Genomic DNA, 25748 nt, shown 5'->3' on the forward strand with positions numbered 1-25748 from the left:
GGATGCAAAGACATTAATGAAGAGAATTAGCTACTGGAAAGGATATTGGAATTCCTTCTACAATAGAAAACACCTCAACATAGTATGACAAAACAAACAGCCTGAATTATCCATTAAAAGAAGCATTCATGGCATATTCTTCTAATAAGTTGCATTTAATCTGTTCTTATTTATTTTTAAACACTTGTAGTCCTTTGCTTAGTTGTCTTTTCTTGCTTTCTGCTCTTCAAATAGTTATGCCTCATGCTAGGTATGATTCCATCTGCATCACAATTAATTCATGAAAGTGCTTAAATCATACAAAATATTTCTCTTTTTTTTTGCAGGGGATGTAAGGGTGAGAAGCCGGGCAGGGTTTCAACCTGAAAGAAGAGACTCGCATCCTTACATTGATTTTCGCCTTTTGCACTGTAAGAATGTTATTTGAGCTTTTGTTAAGATTTATTTATGAATAAACTGACTTAATTGCAAGAACTTGAATAACTTTGTACTTCTATTTGTAATTAAAAGAAAGCTTGAAATGCTGAAATACAAGAAGTGTGTTAGAAAATTGGTGCAGAGTTGCATTTTGCTGTGTTAAGGTTTCTCTTAGTTCAATGAAGGTATCAATTAGGTAGCAGCACTCAGAGCCAAAGTATTTGTATTCTTCAGGTTACCTTAATGCGAAAATATCAGTTATTTTCTTTGTTCCCAACTATCGTTTTCATTACTACTTTCAGCCTCATTCTCTGTTGTCATCAACAACCATTGTGAGAAGCTCATTATGACAAGGAATAGTACTGAAGAACACGATCTGTTGAACTATTGCATTACCCACTTACTCAGCAAATCAGAACTTACCTACGATTTCTCTACTTTTTCTTCTGTCTTTAGCTACATAGCTATGGCAAAGTTAGATTACCTTAAAAGGTTCAACATTGCTGATGGTTACAAGGTATATGCAAAATTGTGTAGAGAAAAAAGGATGACAGTGCTTGAAAAGTGAGCAAGAGTAAAAAAGGTAGCATGAGAGGTTTGGATTCATTTATACATTTGCACAGAGATCTGGATGATTGTATGATGGTATTTTCTAGAATTAAGAGCCCATTAAGTTTTTGAATCATTGAATCCAGGAGTGAAGAATTAAACTTCCTCCAGTCTTGTTCTCATTATTTGTGGCTCCTTCTATTGTTTGGGAATTTGACCAAGTTTTCTTTGCGACCCTCAGCCCAATGTCCAGTGGGCATCAGTGAATCTGCTGTCCAATCTCCTTTATTTGTATTGTATTACAGGTAACACCAATGACTGTCAAATATAATGCACGCAGAAGGGCACACAATTTTTTGGGGAGTGGGCCAGATTGGCAATCCACAAAAGTCCCAAAAACTATGTTCCTCTTTATCAATGTAGTGTTTCTGTTTGAAGTCCCATGGAAAGTTTGTTAATTGCTAATAACTTGTGTTTCTCTTCTACCCTCCCCCAGCTTGCTTGTCAGAAACTTTTTATACTCAAGTCAAATCTCAGTGCTTACCTTCTCCGCTTGAGATCTACTTGATGTATCAGGGGCTCTCACTGCTTTTAGTTGTTTTATTATTGAATGATTCCATCAAGGGTCAAGTCCTATTTATATCCTGCCTCGGTGTATCGATGAAGTCCTGATGCTTGTATATTGATTAGAATGGACATTTTTGGGGGAAGTTGGCACTAGTATGTTAATGGAGGGGCTGAGTTCAGCAGACTTACTGTCAATATAATCTGGTCTTCCTAGCAGAGCTGCATCCTTCAGAGTCCAGGTTAAAATTCAGCCAGTGAGTTTAAATCTCACCAGAGAAGCCGGCTACTGTATATTTCAGTTATCTGGAATCTGCGTCTATCCTTATGGACCTATCTGGTCACTGTTATTCAGGAGTGGAAATTTTATTCTTATCTCAGACCATCTCATTCAAATGCAACTCCAGTGCCATGAAATTTGATTGATTCGGACCTCTAAAAGATCTAGCAAAACACTCAGCTGTGCTAAGTATGTACAGCAAAAATTATTTTAGACTGATCATACAGCCTTTCCTGGCACTGGATCTGGATATATTTTGGGTCCAGCCGAACCCATTGATCCTGTAGATTAGAGTCTCACTTGTTAGAGTTGAGAAATATGCCTCTATCGGGAATTGTACCTAAGTAGGAAACACCCTGATAAAACAACTCTTGTCCAATCACACTTTTAAGCTAATGCCCCAGACTACTACTTCATACCTAGGTGTCTTGTTCTGGGGCAAGCCACCAAGAGTTACCTAGCAATGGTGCCATAGTGCTATACCATGAAGAGGGAATGCTTGTGAGTTTGTTCTATTTACTTCAGACTCATGAAGTCTAATGGCATCAAGCCAAGGAAGCCACAGTTAGAACATAGAAATCTACAGCACATTACAGGCTCTTTGGCCTGCAATGGTTGTGCTGGCTATGTAACCTACTCTAGAAACTGGCTGGAATTTCCCTACCACGTAGCCCTCTATTTTTCTAAGCACCATGCAACTATTTAACAGTCTATTAAAATACCCTATTGTATCTGCCTCTATCACCATTGTTGGCAGTGCATTCCACGCACTCACTACTCCCTGTGTGGGAAAATTTACCTTTAACATCCACATGTACCTACTTCCGATCACCTAAAAACTATGCCCCTCATGTTAGCTATTTCAACCACGGGAAAAAGCCTCTGGCTATCCACAAGATCAATGCCTCTCATCATCATGTATACCTCTATCAGGTCACCTCTCATCCTCTGTCGCTCCCAAAGAGAAAAGACCAAATTCACTCACCTATTCTCATAAGGAATGCTTTCCAATCCAGGCAACATACTTGCAGTGAAGTGACCAGAACTGAACACAAGTACTCCAAGTGGGGTCTAACTAAGGTCTTGTATAGCTGTAACATTACCTTATGGCTCTTGAACTCAATCCCACAGTTGAAGAAGGCCAACACACCATATGCCTTCTTAACAATACTGTCAGCCTGTGCAGCAGCTTTGAGTGTCCTATGGACACAGACCCCAAGATCTTACTGATCCTCCACACTGCCAAGAATCTTACATTAATATTATATTCTGTCTTCCAATTTGACTTAATATTATATTCTGTCTTCCAATTTGACCTACCGAAATGAACCACTTCACACTTATCTGGGTTGAACTCCATCTGCCTCTTATTACCTCTTAGTATCCTTTGTTAGCTGATGAATCTGTTTAGCTGGAAAAATTGCCACCACATTCTTGTGAAGACATTGAGGGCATCTACACCATATCTTTTGCACTGCCACCATGCTCAGTGGAATGGGCTCAGAATAAATATAGCAAATCAAAATGTGGCAGCCTTTAGAAGTTTGGTTTATTTTTCACTCTACTGCTGTTATCCAAGTTACCATGAATGATAGAAGTGCCTGACAGGAGAAAGCATGAGGCATGCTTCAAACTGATGTGTCAACACATAGGTCAGAGGAACTACCATGGACATCAACATGATTTTTGACTTAGTGTGGCATCGAAGAAACCTAAAATATGGGCAGGATCTCCTTGTGGCCACACGTTTTAATTCCACGTCCCATTCCCATTCTGATATGTCTATCCACGGCCTCCTCTACTGTAAAGATGAAGCCACACTCAGGTTGGAGGAACAACACCTTATATTCCGTCTGGGTAGCCTCCAACCTGATGGCATGAACATTGACTTTCAAGCTTCCGCTAATGCCCCACCTTCCCCTTGTACCCCATCTGTTATTTATTTATATACACACATTCTTTTTCTTTTTCTCTCTCTCCTTTTTCTCCCTCTGTCCCTCTCACTATACCCCTTGCCCATCCTCTGGGTTTTTTCCCCCTCCCCCTTTTCTTTCTCCCTAGGCCTCCTGTCCCATGATCCTCTGATATCCCTTTTGCCAATCAACTGTCCAGCTCTTGGCTCCATCCCTCCCCCTCCTGTCTTCTCCTATTATTTTGGATCTCCCCCTCTCTCTTACTAGCTCTTCCTTCAGTTAGTCCTGACGAAGGGTCTCGGCCTGAAACTTCAACTGTACCTCTTCCTAGAGATGCTGCCTGGCCTGCTGCGTTCACCAGCAACTTTGATGTGTGTTGCGTTGATATGGGGAGGAAATCTAGTCAAACCTCCTTTAAAGGACTCTAGACATCTCATTTCCAGGATATTGCTGAGGTTCTTAATGATAGTGACCTGAGCCATCCGTTCTTTTTATGATTTCAGAAGTGAGGACGTCTGATGATTGCATTTCTATTGATACACCTATGAGTAGCAAGATTTGTACCAGGTTTGGGTGTGAATTGATGAAGAGTATATTATGGTGTATTTGGGGCGGCACAGTAGCATAGTGGTTAGCACAGTGCTTTACTGTTTAGTGAGCTCGGTTCAATTCCTGCTACTGCCAGTAAGGAGCTTGTATGTTCTCCCCGTGACTCCCATCGTTTTCCTCCCACTGACTAAAGATGTACTGGTTGGTAGGTTAATTGGTCATTGTAAATTGTCCTGTGATTAGGCTCAGGTTAAATTGCGGGATTGCTGGGCAGCATGGCTCGAAGGACCTATTCTGTGCTATGTCTCAATGAAAACAATAAAATTAAATATCTGTCATATGAGTGCCAGATAATGGCCATCGCATAAAAGAGAGTCAAGCCATCTTATCTTGATATTCAATGGTATTTCTTGATATTTAACGAGAAATTCTGCTCCCCAATAACTGGAGTCACCACTGCCTAGAAACTTACCTGGTCCATCCAGTCACATAATTACTATGACAAAAAGTGAGTGATTTGATATTTTGCTGCCAGCTGCTCAGCTCCTGTCTTGGTGCAGGTATTGGTTTAGTATTCTCACATTTAAAGGCATCCGTTAGTCTTGCGAGACCATGGATCTGTACCTGGCAAGTCTTCAGTCTCCAGGGCGCAGACCTGGGCAAGGTTGTATGGAAGACCAGCAGTTGCCCATGCTGCAAGTATCCCCTCTCCATGATACTGATGTTGTCCAAGGGAAGGGCAAGGGCCGATACAGCTTGGCACCAGTGTCGTCACAGAGCACTGTGTGGTTAAGTGCCTTGCTCAAGGACACAACACGCTGCCTCGGCTGGGGCTCAAACTCACGACCTTCAGATACAGATACAGATACTATTCTAAAATACAGTACTCTGATTTACAGTGAAAAACTATTTTGCAAGCTAACCATACAGATAATTTCAAAACAAATACTTTGAGGTATGAAAGTGAAAAGCAGTGTGCGGCAGTTGTGCTTTTGATTTATATTCTGAACTTCCCTTTGGGAGTGGAGGGTTAAGCCACATTTGTAAATACAGAAAGTGCAAAATGTTGTTTTGTTTGATTGACGTTTTAATGTTGTGGAACAAAAACCAGAATAGTTGTTTTTCACCTTTATTAGAGTGTAGTTGAATTTCTAGGCAGTCTGTGATTTTTGAGAGAGTATGGCTAGTCCAGAACATTGAAGTTGCCTTCTGCAATCCATAATATTAGTCTGAGGGGAATGATATTAATGTAAAGGGTTATGAAATTTGTGATAATCGTGGAATATTTTAAAGACCAGTTATGGTCTTAGCAAATTAAGGTGACATCAGCATATTCTAATGAACCCAACTTTTGATTATTACAACTAAAGTCAATATAGGGTAGTACTGTGATACATCATAAGTGATATATGTATTAATCTTTGTTATGCACTTCTTTCTTTTTGGAAGTACCACCAGAAACCGGAGAGTTGGCTTCAGCAAGGAAGATAAAAAGGTTGTTAAGTTTTCAAAGATATTTTCGATCAGGTCATTTATTTCGTGGTATTCCTTCTGTGGATTCTCTCTGCATACTGGATGATAATTATAGTGGCCAAGCCATGGTGAGTTTGAAATGTTACTTCATTATCAATGATCAGTCGTGTAATAATGTTTGTCCTAATTCCTTGGAATTAAAAGTATTTGATGGTTAGAATTTTAGAAATGTTTATAATTGTGTAAATTTATTTGTTTAAAAAAATCACAATATTTTAAAATCCCCTTTAGTAATAGTAATAGAGTTAGAGTGTGATATTTCTCTTCACTGGTCAGCTACAGATTATTGGTAGAGAATTCTGACAGGTAGCCAGTTTGACACAATACAGGTGGCCCCTGTTTTCTGAACGTTCGCTTTATGACAGCTCGCTGTTACAAAAGACCTACATTAGTTACCTGTTTTCGCTTTTACGAGAAAAGCAGCCAAGCTCCTCCCCCTCCCCGGAACTGCATTCTAGCCACCATAGCTTAAACACGTGTCTATGAGCATCTGTGCTTTATCTCGATTTATTTTGTGCATCCGTTAGCAAGATGTGTTCTAAGGTATCAGAAAAGCCTAAAAGAGCTCGTAAGGGTGTTACGCTTAGCATAAAACTGGACCTAATTAAGCGTTTTGATCATAGTCAATGAAGTAAGGACATTGTCCGCGCGTTGAACTTGCCTGCGTCCACCATTCGCACTATTTACACGCAGAGAGAAAGGATTTTGAAAGCTGCCGATGTTACTGTTGGTTCTGCTCGTGGCAAAGTGGTCTCTCTTAGTCAGCATCCAATAATGGATAAAATAGAAAGTCTATTGCTTGAGTGGATTGATGAGTGTACAAAACGTGGTGTTCTGTTAAGTTTTCCTTAAGGAGAAATCAGTCAGTCTTTTTAATAAGCTGAAACAGAAAGCACTGGATGATGGTGATGAAAGTGTTGTGAAAGTGGAATTTAAAGGTGGTCATGGGTGGTTTAATTGGTTTCTGAGGCGAGGGCAGCTTCATAGTTTAACGTTTACCCGAGAGAGTGCTTTGGCTGATACTGAAGCTGCCGAAACGTTCCCAGCAGAACTGAAGAAAGTAATTACAGAAGATGGTTATTCATATAAGCAGGTGTTTAACTGTGATGAAACTGCAATTTATTGGAAAAAATTGCCGAGCAAGATATTCTTTTCGATAGCAGAAAAGCAGGCTAAGGGACACAAAGTATCGAAGGACAGGTTTACCCTAATGCCTATTATTAACGCCACTGGTGATGCTGTCCTTAAGCCTCTACTAGTTGTACCATTCAGAAAATCCAAGGGTACTTAAAGGTGTCGATAAGAATACACTTCCTGTTGTGTTCCGTTCACATCCAAGCGGTGGGAATACCCAAGGGATTTTTTTCTGAGTACATAAGTGAATACGTTAGTCCTTTTGTTGAAAAGTACTGTAGAGAAAATAACTTCGATAATAGGTGTCTTGTGATTGTCGACAATTGTGCTGCTCATCCACCTGGCATTACCGAGTATGGTGGTAACATTTGTGTTGTGTTCTTACCACCGAATACGACATCGTTGTTGCAGCCGTGCAACCAAGGCCTAATAGCCACAGTTAAGGCTTACTATACACAAAATGTCATGCGTTTTATTGTAAGTGCCATTGACAGAGAGGGCAACTCTGAAGCATCTTTGCGAGAGATCTGGAAAGAATACAATATAAAATTGGCAATTGCCAACCTTGGAAATGCTCTCGATAAGCTAACAGTCTCGCTGAGAAATGGCGTTTGGAGGAGACGTGTGTCCCAAAGCAGTGAACAATTTTAAAGGCTTCAAACCATCAACAATAAATATGGCAATAGTGACTTTGGCTAAGGAGGCTGGGTTTGTGGAAGTTGACGAAGATGATGTTGAAGAGGTTTTGGCATCCCATGACTAAGAACTGACAGATGAAGAGCTGATGCAATTGCAAGAGGAAAGGATACGAATGGAAACCGAACGCGGTAATGAACAGCCCGAAAGTGAAGTCGTCCAGGAACTGAACAATGAAGCACTTGCATGCGATTTTCGCTGCGATTGACATCGCTGCAATGATTGCAGAAAAGTATGACTTTAATTTTGAAAGGGCACGTAGGTTTCGGACATATTTGCAGGATGGTTTGAGTGCTTACAAAGAACTGTATGGTAGAAAAATGCGTGAGGCTAAGCAGTCAAGCATACTGTCGTTTTTCAAGCCTTCCGCATCAGCTACAGCAGATGACGAACCTCGGCCTTCGACATCGAGGCAGGCAGACATAGAAGATGTTAGTGACCAGACTCCTGTACCTCCCACCACAGCAACCTCAGCCTAACACACCATCATCAGTGTGCTCGCTGTCTTCCCAATTCTGGTAAGTGAAACTACACTGTACGTACATTATTACTTTATGTAGGCTGTGTATTTTTATGTGTTATTTGGTATGATTTGGTAGGTTATTTTTCGGACCTGGGAACAAGCAAAAATGTTTCCATTGTAAATGAAAGACATTTTTGTGAAAGTGGAATTTAAAGGTAGTCATGGGTGGTTTGATCGGTTTTTGAGGCGATAGCAGCTTCATAGCTTAAAGGTTACTGGAGAGAGTGCTTCCGCCAAGAGCGCTTGCATGAGATTTTCGCTACGCTTGACAGTGCTGCAACGATGATTTCTACTTTATATAGGCTGTGTATTTATCATATCATTCCTGCTTTTACTATATGTTTGTGTTAGGTTTTATGTGCTGCTTGGTATGATTTGGTAGGTTATTTTTTTGGGTCTGGCAACACTCAAAACTTTTTCCCATTAAAAATTAATGGTAATTGCTTCTTCGCCTTACGCCATTTCGGCTTATGAACGGTTTCACAGGAATGCTCTACCTTTGGATAGCAGGGGAAGCCTGTACTGGAAAGGACTTTGCTCCTGTGTAATCGTAACAGTATGGGGGAACATCAAATATTGAAGTATGCTATATTCAAATTGGTTGTGGTCTGGAAATTCAACTGCATTTGTTTGTTTTTATGTGCCATTGCAATCAACATTTCCCAGTATGAAAAGAGCATAATGCAACTTTGAACCAAACATTTCCTTGCAAGTGACGTTCCTATACATGAGCAACATTGAACCCACAGCAGTGGTGTCAATGCAGTGCATATTTTGATGCAGTTACAGCTCTGTAAGTTTAATACTAGGCTACAAATCAGTACTGGCTTAACCAACAAAAGAGGCTTTAATGGAAGGAAGCAAGGTCACTTGAATATTCCTTAAAGGGATAAACTTTAACATGAACCATTGAAAATCAATGACACATTCAATTTTGCAACTGTGAATCAGATTTCAATTATATTATCTGTTATTTGGGATAGGTTTGGAATGTAACAATGTAGGTAGGAGGTGGGGATGGTCTCCCTGAAATGGTTTTTGATTGACACAATATCCAATCAAATGTCGGGTAAGTGGAGTGCCCATTCCTGTGCCCTTTGGTTGTCTTAGTTATTCCGCTTTGCATATGACTGTTGCGGTCCCATACAGTTAATGTGCAAAATAGTGTCATATGCAAAGCAAAGTCACCTGTGCAGTCGGAAGTTAGGGATAAATTTAAGCACTGGTTCCCAACCAGAATAACAAGGGATTAGCTGCTGGTACACATGACATTTTGAATGAAATATACTTCCTTCAAGAGGAAAGCTGTGAATCAGTTCAAACATTGAATTTAGGGCTTTCAACTTTTTATCATTTTTAACATCTTGGTTATTCTGAAGAAGACACTTCCAGGTAATTGCAAAGCCTCTGTAAAAGGAAACCTCAGAACATATCTGGAATTTGAGGGTAGTTTGCAGTTTTATGTGCAGTTCTTTTTTAGGCCCTTATGCAAGATTATTGGAAGATTTTTAATTTAACCTTCTCAACAAAAGTAAAATACTGCATGGATGGAAATCTGAGAAACAAATATTGGAAATAGTCATGTGGCATTCATGGAAAATGAAGCAAAGATAATGTTGCACATCAATTAAGTGTTCAAAGCTAATCATCTAATTAAAATCGTCGCATAATTTTCCTTTCTGTTTTTGCTGTTCGACCTACTAGATTTTTTTTACATTTGCTAGGGATCCTCTTAACCATGCCTTTCAAAATTTGCATACTTTTGTTCAGTTTAGTTGAAATGGATCGGAGGCAAGTTAAGTAGCTGCCGTAAATAAATTGCAGGGTTTGAGATGTGTGACTAACCCAAACCTGTTACTTTTTTGATGGACCACAACCTGGCTGAGTATCAGAGACAGTGAAAATGAAGATAAATTGTCATTCCATTTAACACCTACAATTACAAGATACATAGCTTAAACTTTACACATTAGCTTAAGTAGAATCTGCATTTGGCATGCCACCAAAATCGGGGGGGGGGGGCGTGGTATAACTCATTAGGTTCACTGTAGGCAAAGTGCTAAGCGGCAGAGTGTTGGAGGCCTGTGTCTAGTGGTGTGCTGGGATGTTGGTAATCTATATAAATGATCTGGATGTAAATGTACAAGATGATTATGAAGTTTGCACATGATGCTAAAACAGCTGGTATTGGAATTGTAGAAGATCATGAAAAATTACCAGGAGTTCCTGGATGTCAGCATCTCTGAGGATCTATTCTGGGCCCGGCATATCAATGCAGTTACAAAGAAGGCACAACAGCAGCTATATTTCATTAGGAGTTTGAGGAGATTTGGTATGTCATCAAAGACACTTGCAAATTTCTACAGGTGTACTGTGGAGAGCATTCTAACTGACTGTATCACTGTCTGGTATGGTGGGGGGTGCTGTGTGTTGGAAATGCACAGGATTGAAATAGCTGTAGGAAGCTGTAAACTTAGTCAGTTCCATCATGGGCACTAGCCCCCCCAGCATCCAGGACACCTTTAAGGAGGGATACCTCAAAATGTGACATCCATTATTCAGGACCCGTATCACCCAGTACATGCCCTCTTATTGCTACCATCAGGGAGGAGGTAGAGGATTCTGAAGGCACACACTCAGCGATTCAGGAACAGCTTCTATCCCCCCACCATCAGATTTCTGAATGGACATTGAACCCATATACTGCCTCACTATTTTTTATTTATTTTTGCACTAATTTAATTTAACTTTATTAATAAGTAGACTTGTTGTAAATTTAGTTTTTAATAGACAGCGGGGTGACCTGTTGGGACACCCTTTGAGAGAAGGGTAGTGCAGTCTGATGTGAACAGAATGAACATTACATTTTCCTGAATGCTATTGCTATTGCTTTGCTTTGGAAACTAAAGTAGAAAACCTCAGTTTATTAAAGAAGAACAGTGCATAGCAAAGCAAATATAGCTGCTCCTCATTTAACGAAGGACACTTTTGATGGCATCATTTCTGGTTTATCTGCCACCTTTGTGCCTCTCGTTGTCATTCTGGAAACGTGCAGTCCTTTCGTTCCCCGTCTCTTCATCTCTTCTGCTGTTTATTCTTAGTCTCTGATCCTGGAGACATGCATGCCTCTCCTCCTCTGTCTCTTCTTCTGTCATCTTATTTTATCCCAACTGTTTAATCCTGCAGTTGTGCGGCCCTGGCCTCATCCGATTCTTGTTCTATCCCTCTCCTTGCTGCTTCCCAACGACATTTGTCGTCATCTCTTGACCATAATGTCCCCCTTCCCTTTCCATGCGGCATAATTAGGCTGACCATTTTTTTTTACCCTAATGCTGGAGAGAAGATATGAAGCAATAACACCAAAGGATGCTGATTATTCTTGATGATGTGGTTGGCGCTCTCCTAAATGGACGTGATATAGTCACTGCTGTCCTTTGACTGCAGCAAAGGGTTTTATGGGTGTCTCGGAGTACGTCATTACAATAAGATTTAATTATCTCTTATTGATGGGTGGCAGTTTGATCTGTCCCGATCCTGCATATGATGATGGTGATTAGAATGTGACCCCTGGAAATAGAGCTGCCCTGCCCTTTTGCTGCGGGAGGTGTCACTGCTGAGGCTGGCCGCGCGCATGCGTCGGGCTGTTGCGTCCTAATTCCCATGATGGCCGGTCAGGTCTCGGGTGAAAGCCAGCCTGTTGATTTTTGGCGAATGAGCAATTTTATAACCCTGAACTTTGCCTGCATTCTGTAAGTTAGCGCATTTGAATTCAATTTAGCCAAAAAAAGTGCTGCTGTAATGCACCGTTTGCGCTAATTGGAGGTCACAAACAGACAGAGCATGAGAGTTTTAGTAGTATATAGATTAATTATATAATGCAGTGTACTGCTGCCAAATCACATCAAATTTTATGATGTATGCCAGTGATATTAATCCCAATTCTGATTCTGGTCAGGTAGCTGTGTGGGCTAAGGATTGGAAAATTGCTTTCAATGCAGTAGTTGCATTTTAGGAGATCAAACCAGGGTAGGACTAATACAGTAGGGTCTTAGGGAGTGTTATGGAACAGAGGGACCTAGGAGTATAAATGCATATATCTTAGAGAAGTGTAACTGGTAGATAGGGTTGTGAAGAAGGTGTTTGGCATACTGGCTTTCATTGGTTCGGGCCTGAATATAGGAGTGGGGAAGTTGTGTTGCAGTTATACAAGATACTGGTGAAGTCTCGCTTGTAGAACTGTATGCAGTTTGGTCACCATGGGAGAGGAAGACGGTTTTGTAAGCTAGAAAGAATGCAGAACATTTTATCGGGATACTGCCTGGATCTGCAGAGTGGGCTGGTCTGAGTTATAAGGAAAGGTTTTGTAGATTAGGTTTTCTGTAATTTTTGTTTACTGTTTTGCCAGAGCTCCTTGAAGGTACCCTTGATTTGATCTTGATTTGATGTCAAAGGCAGACAATCTCTTCTTAGCTACTTTGTACATCTTCAGATTTAGGACCATAATCAGAATCAGGTTTATTATCCTGACGAAGGGTCTCGGCCTGAAACGTCGACTGCACCTCTTCCTAGAGATGCTGCCTGGCCTGCTGCGTTCACCAGCAACTTCGATGTGTGTTGCTTGAATTTCCAGCACCTGCAGAATTCCTGTTGTTTTTATTATCACCAATATGTGTCATGAAATCTGTTATCTTCACAGCAGCAGTTCAATGCAATACATAATGTAGAAGAAAAAAATAATAGTATTAAATAAATCAATTACTTTATACGTATATTGAATAGACTAAAAATTGTGCAAAAAACAGATAATATATATTTTTTTAAAAAAGTGAAGTAGTGTTTAAAGATTCAATATCCATTTAGGAATCGGATGGCAGAGGGGAAGAAGCTGTTCCTGAATCGCTGAGTGTGTGCCTTCTGGCTTCTGTACCTGATGGTAACAGTGAGAAAAGGGCATGCCCTGGGTGCTGGAGGTTCTTAATAATGGATGCTGCCTTTCTGAGACACTGCTTCTTGAAGATGTCCTGCATACTTTGTAAGCTAGTGCCCAAGGTGGAGCCGACTAACTTTACAACCCTCTGCAGCTTCTTCCGATCCTGTGCCGTAGCCACCCCCACTCCCCCATACCAGACAGTGATGGTGATGTAGCCTGTCAGATTGCTCTCCATGGTACATCTATAGAAGTTTTTTACTGTATTTGTTGACATACCAAATCTGTTCAAACTCCTAATGAAGTATAGTCGCTGTCTTGCTGCCTTTATAATTGCATCGATATGTTGGGACCAGGATAGGTCCTCAGAGATCTTGACACCCAAGAACTTGAAAGTGCTCACTCCTTATGATCCCTCTGAGGATTGGTATGTGTTACTTTATCTTGCCCTTCCTGAAGTCCACAATCAGCTCTTTCATCTTACTGATGTCGAGTGCCAGGTTGTTGCTGCAACACCAATCCACTAGTTGACATATTGGCATATCTCGCTCCTGTACGCCAGGGGTCCCCAACCTTTTTTGCACCGCGGACCAGTTTAATATTGACAATATTCTTGCAGACTGGCTGACCAGGGGGGTGGGGATGGTGTTAGTTAACAGTGGGCATGACAGGGAATGAGTAAAGGTGCAACTGACTCCTATCGTTCCACATCGCCAAATCGTATCATTTCCTCGCGGCCTGGTGGTTGGGGACCACTGCTGTACGCTCTCTCGTCACCATCTGGGATTCTACCAACTATGGTTGTATCATCAGCAAATTTGTAAATGGTATTTGAGCTATGCCTAGCCACACATGGGTATAGAGAGAGTAGAGCAGTGGGCTAAGCACACACCCCTGAGGTGCATCAGTGTTGATTGTCAACGAGGAGGAGATGTTATCACCAATCCGCACAGATTGTGGTCTTCCAGTTAGGAAGTCGAGGATCCAATTGCGAGGGAGGTACAGAGGCCCAGGTTATGTAACTTCTCAGTCAGGATTGTGGGAATGATGGTATTAAAATGCTGAGCTATAGTCGACGAACAGCATTCTGACATAAGTGTTTGTGTTGTCCAAGTAGCCTAAAGCCGTGTGAAGAGCCATGGAGATTGCAACCGCCGTTGACCTGTTGTGGCGTTAGGCAAATTGCAGTGGGTCCTAGTCCTTGCTGAGCCAGGAGTTCAGTTTAGTCATGACCAACCTCTTAAAGCATTTCATCACTGTAGATGTGCGTGCTGCTGGGCGATAATCGGTAAGGCAGCTCACATTATTCTTCTTAAGCACTGGTATAATTGTTGCCTTTTCGAAGCAAGTGGGAACTTCTGCCTGTAGCAGTGAGAAGTTGAAAATGTCCTTGAATACTCCCGCCAGTTAGTTGACACAGGTTTTCAGAGCCTTACCAGGTACTCCATCGAGACCTTCTGCCTTGCGAGGGTTCACTCTCTTTAAAGACAGTCTAACATTGGCCTCTGAGACAGAGATCACAGGGTCATCAGGTGCAGCAAGGATCTTCACAGCTATAGTTGTGTTCTCCCTTTCAAAGTGGCATAGAGGCGTTGAGTTCATCTGGTAGTGAGGCATCGCTGCCATTCACGCTATTAAGTTTTGCTTTGTAGGAAGTAATGTCTTACAAACCCTGCCAGAATTGTCATACATCTGATGTCGCCGCCAACCTCGTTTGAAGTTGTCTCTTCGCCCTTGAAATAGCCCTACACAAACCATACCTGGTATTCTGGTACAGACCTGGAGTCATTTCCGGGATGCCTAGGGGCAACACTTGTAGCAGCAGAACTCTCAATGGATACAATTGAATATTCTCGTTTCAGCCTGATATAGCTTAAAAAGCACAACTGATTCCATGGTCAGTACAGTCAACTAAGATGTCTTAATGTGTTTAAACAGACTGTTGCTGCTTAAAACTGATGGGAACAATGCTGACTGTGGACGGACTCCTTGCTAGATCCCACGAAGGAAACATGGTTGTAGGTCAGGGACACAAGTGTGCTTAAGGAAACAGGGTTTTAGACTCCCAATACCGACCATCTTGCTGGCAAATGTGCAGTCTCTGGTGAATAAAATCGATGATCTCAGAGCTAGGGTGTTGAATCAGAGGGTCATTTGGACCGTGTGTGTTCTTTGATTCACGGAATACTGATTAACCTCTTCTGTACCAGATGCAGCGATTCAGATCAAGATAATTACTATACGCTATCAGGATAGATCTATAGAGTCTCTCAAGAGCAGAGGTGGAGGAGTATGCTTCATGATCAACTCTTCTTGGTGCAGGAATATATCAGTGCTGTCCCAATTCTGCTCACCAGACCTGGAATATCTAGCAGTAAAATGCCGTCTTTTTTACCTACGGCGGGAGATTTCTGGGATCATTTTGGTAGTAGTATACATTCCACCTCAGGCCAATGTCATTCAAGCTTTAGATGATATGAGCAGTGGGATCAACATGCACGAAACAGTGCACCCTATCGCCTTCACCATTGTTTTGGGGGATTTTAACCAGGCCAGTCTGAAAAAATTACTAAGCAATTACCACCAACAGATCTCTTGCAATACCAGAGGAAACAACACACTGGACCACTGTTGCACCACCATCAAGAATGCCTACCCTGCTATTCCACGACCTCACTTCTGATCACCTATCTGTACTTCTGCTCCTTGAGTATAGGCAGAGACTGAAGACTGCAGCACCAGTAGTGAGGACCAAGAAGGTATGGACAAGGGAAGCACAGGAGTGCTTACAAGACTGCTTTGAATTGGTGGACTGGACTATATTCAGGCCTTCATCTTCGAACCTGGATGAGTGTGCTGCAGTTGTTACTGACTTCATTAAACCCTGTGCGGTTGAGTGTGTGCCTACAAAGACTTGCTGTACATTCCCAAACCAAAAGCCGTGGATGAACCGGGGGTACAACAGGATATTAAGAGGGCAAACAGAATGTTGGCCTTCATTGGTAGAGGCATTGAATTCAAGAGCAGGGAGGTCATGCTGCAACTATACAGGGTACTGGTGAAGCAGTACTGGAGTACTGTGCAGTTCTGGTCTCCATACTTGCGGAAGGATATACTGGCTTTGGAGGCAGTGCAGAGGAGGTTCACCAGGTTGATTCCAGAGATGAAGGGGTTAACCTATGAGGAGAGATTGAGTTGCCTGGGACTATACTCTCTGGAATTCAGAAGAATGAGAGGGGATCTTATAGAAACATACAAAATTTTGAAAGGGATAGATAAGATAGAAGTAGGAAAGTTGTTTTCATTGCTAGGTGAGACTAGAACTAAGGGACGTTGCCTCAAGATTCAGGGGAGAAGAATTAGGATGGAGATGAGGAGAAACTGTTTTTCCCAGAGAGTGGTGAATCTGTGGAATTTCCTGCCCAGGGAAGCAGTTGAGGCTTCTTCACTAAATATATTTAAGATACAGTTAGATAGATTTTTACATAGTAGGGGAATTGAGGGTTATGGGGAAAAGACAGGTAGATGGAGCTGAGTTAACGGACAGATCAGCCATGATGTTATTGAATGGTGGGGCAGGCTCGATGGGCCGAATGGCCTACTCCTGCTTTTATTTCTTGTGTTCTTATGTATGTCATCTGCTGAAGGCTAGCTCTGTGGCATTTAAGTCTGGCGATAATAAGTCTGGAGCAGAGACTATTATGCCTTCTGTAACTCTGCTTAGACTATTTGGATAGTAATTAGGTGGATTGAAATTTTTTTTGTTGTGATATAACAGCAGTTTTCTACAACATCAATTGGTGGCACTGGTTTTGATTCATTGGCTTGGCATCTCATTTTTAAGTAAATCTTCTGGTACTCTTATATTGCCTTCTACTTTCCTTGTTAGACAACAGTCAGGCCCTTGGCTTGATGGCAATGATGGGATGAGGAGTATGAGGGTTACACTTTGCGGGAGAATATAACTGCTGCCATTGACTTGCCATATTTCTTGGCAGTGTCCATTATTAAGGACCTCCAGCACCCAGGGCATGCCCTTTTCTCACGGTTACCATCGGGTAGGAGGTACAGAAGCCTGAAGGCACAAACTCAGTGATTCAGGAACAGCTTCTTCCCCCTGCCGTCCAATTCCTAAATGGACATTGAGCCCGTGAACACTACCTTACTTTTTAAATATATATTATTTCAGCTTTTGCATGATTTTTAATCTATTTTAATCTATATGTATACTGTAATTGATTTACTTATTATTATTTACCTCTGTATTATTTATTGCAATGAATTGCTGCTAAGTTAACAAATTCACAACACATGCCGATGATAATAAAACTGATTTCTTTCAGTTAGGCCTGACGAAGGGTCTCGGCCCGAAACGCCGACTGTGCTTTTTCCTATGAACGCTGTCTGGCCTGTTGCGTTCCACCAGCATTTTGTGTGTGTTGCTTGAATTTCCAGCATCTGCAGATTTCCTCGTGTTTGCTAATTTTCAGCTACTGTATTGGTTTTGAAGCCATTACTCTGCAACAATCCTTAATTGGTAGGGAAAAGTTCAAGTAGATTGGTTTTCTGAGCTCCTGCCACAGACCCAGTTTGGTGGTTGTTTGTCAAGACCCTGCCAGCTTGGGCAGTTGTGCCACTGAATCAGTCAGCAGTAAACTTTGGAGACTCACCAAGAGTGTATTAAGTGCCCTTGCTCCTCTCAATGCTTCTCACAAATGTATTTAATATATAGGATTTGTCACTAAGAGAAGACTGTAAGAATTGCATATACACTGGACGGAGAGGCTGGCAAATTATCTTCACTGAAGGACGTTTGTGAACTTAATGAATTTTTGGGACCCTCTGGTAATTTGATAATTCCTGACAGCTTTATTAGTTTGTTACAAGGACTCCCTCTTAATAATGATAATGTTCAGTTAGGTACAGAGAGAATCTATATTTATTGACAAGTACCATTATTGTCTCAACTAAAAAGCACATGAATTTACACAGCTGGATACCTGTGTGCACACCTACTAAGTTTCCCTGACCCTTCATGAAAGTTCACAGAATAGAAAAAGTAATACTCAGGGAAGTAGTGATCCCACTGTGATGTGTGGTCCACCATGTCAGCTATGGTTGGTCTCCAGAGAGTGGTTGCCACTTTGCATTTGAAGCTTCTTACTTTTAAACAATTCTTATTAGTTCAAATTGCAAACATGAGGAAATCTGCAGATGCTGGAATTTCAAGCAACACACACAAGCAATGCTGGTGGAACGCAGCAGGCCAGGCAGCATCCATAGCAAGAGGTACAGTCGACATTTCGGGCCGAGACCCTTTGTCAGGACTAACTGAAAGAAGAGATAGTAAGAGATTTGAAAGTGAGAGGGGGAGGGGGAGATCCGAAATGATAGGAGAAGACAGGAGGGGGAGGGATGGAGCTAAGAGCTGGAAAGTTGATTGGCAAAAGGGATGTGAGGCTGGAGAAGAGAGAGGATCATGGGACGGGAGGCCTGGGGAGAAAGAAAGGGGGAGGGGGGAAAACCCAGAGGATTGGCAAGGGGTATAGTGAGAGGGACAGAGGGAGAAAAAGGAGAGAGAGGAAAAGAATGTTATTTATTTGTTAAATAAATAACGGATGGGGTACAAGGGGGAGGTGGGGCATTAACGGAAGTTAGAGAAGTCAGTGTTCATGCCATCAGGTTGGAGGCTACCCAGACAGAATATAAGGTGTTGTTCCTCCAACCTGAGTGTGGCTTCATCTTGACAGTAGGAGGCCGTGGATAGACATATCAGAATGGGAATAGCACGTGTAATTAAAATGTGTGGCCACTGGGGGATCCTGCCCATCCTCTGGGCTTCCCCCCTCCCCTTTTCTTTCTCGCTAGGCCTCCCGTCCCATGATCCTCTCCCTTCTCCAGCCTCGTATCCCTTTTGCCAATCAACTTTCCAGCTCTTAGCTCCATCTCTCCCCCTCCTGTCTTCTCCTATCATTTCAGATCTCCCCCTCCCCCTCTCACTTTCAAATCTCTTACCGTCTCTTCTTTCAGTTAGTCCTGACAAAGGGTCTCGGCCTGAAACGTTGACTGTACCTCTTGCTATGGATGCTGCCTGGCCTGCTGCGTTCCACCAGCATTTTTTTATGTGTGTTGCTTATTAGTTCAAATGTTGCCTGGCAATCTTGTTGGCTGCAGGTCATCTGACTGAACTTTGTCACGTTATTGGCCCTGGGCCAAGTCAGTATTCATTTATTTCCACAAGTGACAACTGATAACTTATGGCTCTTTGTTCTATGGCATTCTGACAGGCTGCATCACCGTCTGGTATTCAGCAATTCAGGAACAGCTTCTTCCCCTCTGCCATCTGATTCTTAAATGAACCTGTGAACACTACCTCACTTTTTAAATATATATATATTTTTTGCATGATTTTTGATCTATTCAGTTTACTTCTACTGTAATTCATTTACTTATTATTTTATTATATATTTTCCTCTATATTATGTATTGCAATTAATTGCTGCTGCTAAGTTATCAAATTTCACAACACATGCCAGTGATAATAAACCTGATTCTGGTAAATCAGTTACCATACCGGTAACCAGCTTCAAATCACTCAGGGTGGACACAGACACCACTATTCACAAATCTGCATGTTGAATCATACCAAAGAACATTTCACAAATAACTTTATATTTGGAAATGATCTCTAGTCCAGCAGATTACCTGGAGCATCATTCTTTGTACTTTAAAATACTGATTCAATACTAAATCAACTATGTTAGCACCCTGCGGGACAGGGATTAGAGGCAGCAATGCCTACTACTGAGCTGAATTTTGTAGTTTTGCCTGTAGGGAAATAACTCCACATCTTTATGCTCATTAGCTTGGAAAGTCTACTGCTTCCATATGTTACCAGTTCACTCCTAACAGTGGACGTTGTACAATATATTGTTGCCTCTCTTCAATATTTTTATAAACCATTTTTGAGACTTCTCTATATCCATAACGTAATCGCATAAAATTGTTTTATGTTTTGTATATTAATCTGTTTATTGAATAATGATCAGTGCAGGAAACTTGGCTAACAATTTTGCATCTTTAGCTTTAGGGCATTAAAGCCAGTAATGACGCTTAATCCATTTAGTCACCAATTTAAGAAATTATTTATTTGAAACTGACTATTTGCCACTAGGATATATGATTAGCAGTTATGGCAATACTGTTTTCCCCTTTTTGAAGTTTTGGAGAAGTAAGCCACATTAATTTTGCCCTTTTGGCAATTGGGGTTATTTTTCTCAGCAAATTGAAGTTGAGCAGTGACCCATTGGTTATATTTCCTCAGTCTAAAACCTTGTGAATTACCGATGATTTTGCCAATAAAGATAAAATTACATTTGCAAGTTCACTGCCTCCTTGTATAGAAAAGTACAGCACAGAACTAGGCCCTTTGGCTCATCTAGTATGTGCCAAACCGTTTAAACTGCCTACTCCCATCAACCTGCAGCTGGACCATAGCCCTCCATACCCCTACCATCAATGTACCTATCTAAATTTCTCTTAAACATTGAAATTGAGGTTGCATGCATCATTTGTGCTAGAAGCTCGTTCCACACTATCATGACCCTCTGAGTGAAGAAGTTTCCCCTCATGTTCCCATTAAACTTTTCACCCTTCACCCATAACCCATGACCTCTGGTTGTGCCCCCACCAAACCTCTGTGGAGAAAGCCTGCTTGCATTTAGCCTACTAATACCTCTGATAGTTTGTATACCTCTATCAAATCTCCTCTCAGTCTTCTATTTTCAATGGAATAAAGTCCCAATCTATTCAATTTTTCCTTATAACTCAGGTCTTCCAGACTCGACAACATCCTTGTGAATTTTCTCTGTATTCTTCCAGCCTTATTTTCACCTTTCCTGTAGGTAGGTGACCAAAACTGCACACAGTACTACAAATTAAGCCTCGCCAATGTCTTGTACAACTTCAACATGGTATCCTATGTTATAATTAATGAATTGTCTTTGGAAAATCAAGGGCAGTTTCATTCTTGAATATGCCATTTGGGATTTTCATTTAATTCACAATGAATTATAAAAACGGATCTATTACACTTAATTATTTTGTATGGATTGTGTTCTAAACAAAACATTGTTTACAATTGTGAAACTTAATCAGCTTTAGACACTGACTTGTAAATGGTTTCTACAGAAGATTGTGTTTTGCTCTCATCTTCTTACACAGACTATGCCTGTTCATTCACTGTTCATTGTTCTGAATAAACAAAATTTCCATATGGTAGATGCATGTAGAATAAGAGTTGTGTTGTATCTTTCCATCATTCTTGCCAACTATGTATGCCAATGATTTATAGCCATCTCCAAACAAACACCCATCTAATGAACTTTGGATCACATTCTCACTGTACGAACAACTCTGTAGCCTCCACCCATCAATGTTCCAACTCTCTGTCCTGTTTTGTCCAATATTTCCTAGTGGTGAATGGAGAAACCTCAGAGTGGGCACTTGTTGTAATGATAAAGAATTAAGCTGTTCTTTAAAAATGAATTTCAGATTTTAAAGATTTTTTCTGAGGATTATTAATTTTGTACTTTCAGTGTATGCTGGAAAAGGATGGAAGTTGGAATTTTGACATCTTTCTTTTTGACAGATTAACAAGTGGTAAGTTAAGTGATTTTGCTCTTCACGAAAATTATGCCAGTCTTCAAATCTGACAAATTAGAATTTATTGATACATTTAGTTTAAAGATGAATTCTTGGTGGCTAGATCTTGAAATATGTAATGTTTCCAATATACAGTTTTTTTTTCTAAAAATCAGACCAGAAAGGGGTTAAAGAAGTTGTTTGTGACTATGTATGTGCACCTATAACTAGTTAGGCCAAGGATCCACAGCTAATTTGTCATTTCATTTCAGAGCATAGAAGGATCAATTAAGGGATTTATGTCTTGATTCAAAACCCACTAAAACAAGCCTGCATATTAAGACAATTGTAAGCATATTCCATAACATATTCCCCAAAATTCTGTTACAAGTACAGAATTCAGAAAATTGAAGAATCTGTCCCAGCCTCTCCACCTCTTCTCTTCAGTCATGTGCACAGATCAATACGTAAATAGCTAAATTAATAGCTGTGATCTCAGATTCAGCTTTCCCCAGGGTATCAGCATAGGTTGTCCAGAATAAAACCAGCAGACTTAAATTTATAGTACGTCTTCCATGAGCAAATGTGCAGGTAATTTTTCATTACTGGGGGTTATAATTCTATTGAAAGGTGAACTGTAGCTATCATGCAAATTTTTATTCTGACCATGGATGTGCACGGCAAAACTATTTCCTCTGGGCAATTTCCTTTAGTTGCATTTTTCAATTGCATTATCTGAAGTCAAGGATGACCTGAATTTTCTTGTTTCTGTAGAACGGTGGTTCCCAACCTCTTATTCAAGTTTTTGCGATGTAATTTTGTCTAGTTAAAGATGTTACGATGGTGGTCAATAATCATTTACCGTACTATGTCTTAGTTTGGAGAAAATTAGAAGTTGAACCTTCGAACCTTTATTTGATTTTGAGAAAAGATGGGGCTCATTTGCTTGCTATTATCATTTGAGCTAATTGATAGATTTTTTCCACGATCTGATTGTAAATTTTTTGGTACATTTTCTTTTCTTGCTGGCGGTTTGATGTTTATTTTTAGAAGCCTTTTGTATGATGCCTGGCTCCGGGGTTGTACACCTAATGGGTTCTTTTTTCTCACTTTTTCTGTTTAGTAGGTTATTTTTGTTATCACTTTTTTTTCAATCTTTAAGATAATGTCTTTTTTGAGACATTGTAAGTGTTGTTACTTCAATGTACTTGTGTTATTTCTTTTGTATAATATAACAATAAAAAGATTTGAAAAGAAAGAATAATCATTTACTGTAAATAACAGTAATTATGAAATAGTGATATGAAACTAAATTATTTGCATTGGATTAAATCTATTTATTTTAGCTTTAGTGGATTAAGATCTTCGAAAATACAACATGGCATTCTGCAACTTGCAAAGTTCATGGAAAAAATGTTTATTGAATGCACAGATTGCATATTATATCTATTTTTATGACATTTTATTTAGCTTTTATCATTTTGGCTGGGAAATCTGGGCTATGATGTCATAAACAATTGAATAACAACTATTGTTGAAAGCTAATTACAATGTATTTGGAATAGAGAGAGAGAGCCTGTGATATGTCAAATTACTGGGTAAACGAGTAGCCTTTGGGATACTGCAAGTCTGTCTTTATTGATGCTTTGCTTCACACCTGAGTGCTTGGTGAGGGCGCTGATGCTTTTTTTTGCTGGTGGGGGTCATTGCCTTGCTGCTGCTTGTGCGTGGGAGGAGGGAGCTGGTGGGGGGCTTTGGGTTCTAATGTTTAATTGTCATTCATTCTTTGGGGCACTCCCCTGTTTTCATGGATGTTTGCAAAGAAAAAAGTATTTCAGGATGTATGTTGTATACATTTCTCTGACATTAAATGTACATATTGAAACCTATTGAGTATTATTGTTCTATGCAGTGAAATTAACTATATATAGCAATGGACAGCAATTCTGTGGTGGAGCTTGCTATTGACTCCAATATTCCTTGACTTGCTCTCTTCTCCACAAGTACTCAACACTAACATGTTTTTCTTTAAATCTTTGGTAGTCTGAACTTTTCAAAGTAGTAACTTGCTGCAGTGACGAAACTTCTATTGGATAACTGACATTGGCTCTACATACAAAGTAAAACGTGATATGCAAGGGTAGCTATTGGATTCCTCGTTATCAAGGATTAAAATAAAAAGTCAGCTCTTGGTTTCGGAGTCAAGTGATCAGAGCTGAATAGTGGAAACATAATTGATTTCGATCTTGGCCTGGAGCTGGAAAAAAATTAATGTGTTTTTTTTCCCTGCTAGCTGTAGAATTTCTTGAATTGTGAGAGTGTGGATGTAAGGAGATCATTGAGTCAAGGTTTCATGCCCTTTGATTTTGTGCATGAGTTTCTTTGCTCAAAGGTTGAGACAATTTGATTAGCTGCTATTGACATAATTTTTTCTATTAAGAAGTCACAAGGTCTTGGATTTTGCTTTTTAAAGAGCGTTGCCCAGTGTGTTCTTCTATCTTAAACCATATCTTCCCTTTCCTGATCACATCCTTGCCAAACTCACTTTCTATGTGGCAGTCTTCCCTTGTGCCTTCGTTTCTATGTTGATGTAACTCCAGATCATACAATTTCTCTTTCAACTAAAATTTACTGAAGTCATCAAGATATGTCTGTGCTCTTCTGTCCACTTCAACTATTGTCCTGTATTCATCTCTGATAATCATTTTGTTTAATCTTCCCTTCCCCTCAGATCCCTAAATTATTTCATCTCCCCTTTCCATCTGACTTCATTTTGTATGGTCACACGAATAAGGAGCAAGGGTCAGCCACTTGGTACCCAAAGCCTGCCGTGCTATTTTTAGCTGATCTGATTGTTGCTTCATCTTTGCATTTTCTTCTACCAGTGGTAATTTTTCAAACCCTCCCTGCTTATCATGTTTCTATCTACCTCTACCTTTTATAATATTCAGATACTGTGCTTCCACTATCCTTTGAAGTTGCCTTGCTATAATGCACTATTTTCCTTAGTATTACTTTGACTTCTCTTTTTTTCTGTGGGATTGGCACAGTCAACAATGAGGTATGTTTGCTTTCTGGACCATCTGCTGTCACTACCTGTCTTGGGTTAAACCTACTTGTGGTAGGAAAGCCAATTGCTTCTGCAATGGTTTCCTTTAATGGGTGTGCACCTGCATTCCATCCTTGGATTACTGCCTCATTTGTTTATTTACCTTGGTGATATCATTCATAACTTTTGCAATTTATTATCAAAGTACATATGTCAACATATGCAATGCTGAGATTAATTTTCTTGTGGGCATTCACAGTAAATATAAAGAAACAAACAAAAAGTTATAATAATAAATCAGTAATAAATATTGAGAACAAGAGTCGAGTCCTTGAAAATCGGTCCATAGGGCATAGGAGTAGTTCAGTATTGGGGTAGTTGAAGTTTAGTGAAGTTATCCCCTCTGATTCAAAAGCCTGATAGTTGAGAGATAATGACTGTTCCTGAATCTGGTGTGAGTCTTGAGGCTTCTGCACTGCCTCCCTGATGGCAGCAGCGACAAGAGAGTATGGCTTGGATGGTGGTGGTCCTTGATGGACTGCTTTCCTGAGACAGCGCTCCATGCAGATGTGCTCAGTGTTCTGTCTTTGGTACTGTATGTTGCTGTTTAATTGGTGTCTAAAGTTCAGTCCTATGCACTTTGCTCTTGCGTTTTAGGGGAGAAAGGTAAATTTATACAAAACGTTTGTGATGAATGAATTGAAAACATAAACAAAAGTAATATCTGAATGGAAAATGAGAAAATTTGCAGATGCTGGAAATCCAAACAGTCTACAGAAAATGCTGGAGGAACTCAACAGGCCAGGCAGCATCTATGGAAAGGAGAACAGTCGATGTTTCGGGCCGTGACCCTTCGGCAGGACTGGAGAAAAAATGCTGAGGAGTAGATTTAAAAGGTGGGGTGGAGGAAAGAGAAACACACGGTAATAGGTGAAACCTGAAGGGGGAGAGATGAAATAAAGAGCTGAGAA

The 25748-nt window shown here is 40.5% G+C and overlaps 1 protein-coding gene across 2 annotated transcripts in view; it reads left to right on the plus strand.

Moving 5' to 3' along the window:
* Positions 1-25748, plus strand: part of pde7a (phosphodiesterase 7A) — a 170319-nt gene that overhangs the window by 82555 nt on the left and 62016 nt on the right. For both annotated transcript variants that reach the window (XM_072254435.1, XM_072254440.1), the window contains 3 exons: positions 327-410; positions 5722-5873; positions 21683-21746. In XM_072254435.1, the coding sequence (XP_072110536.1) occupies positions 327-410; positions 5722-5873; positions 21683-21746 (300 nt within the window). The remainder of the gene's footprint in view (positions 1-326; positions 411-5721; positions 5874-21682; positions 21747-25748) is intronic.

This window comes from Mobula birostris, chromosome 1, assembly GCF_030028105.1.
Source record: "Mobula birostris isolate sMobBir1 chromosome 1, sMobBir1.hap1, whole genome shotgun sequence".
NCBI lineage: Eukaryota > Metazoa > Chordata > Chondrichthyes > Myliobatiformes > Myliobatidae > Mobula > Mobula birostris.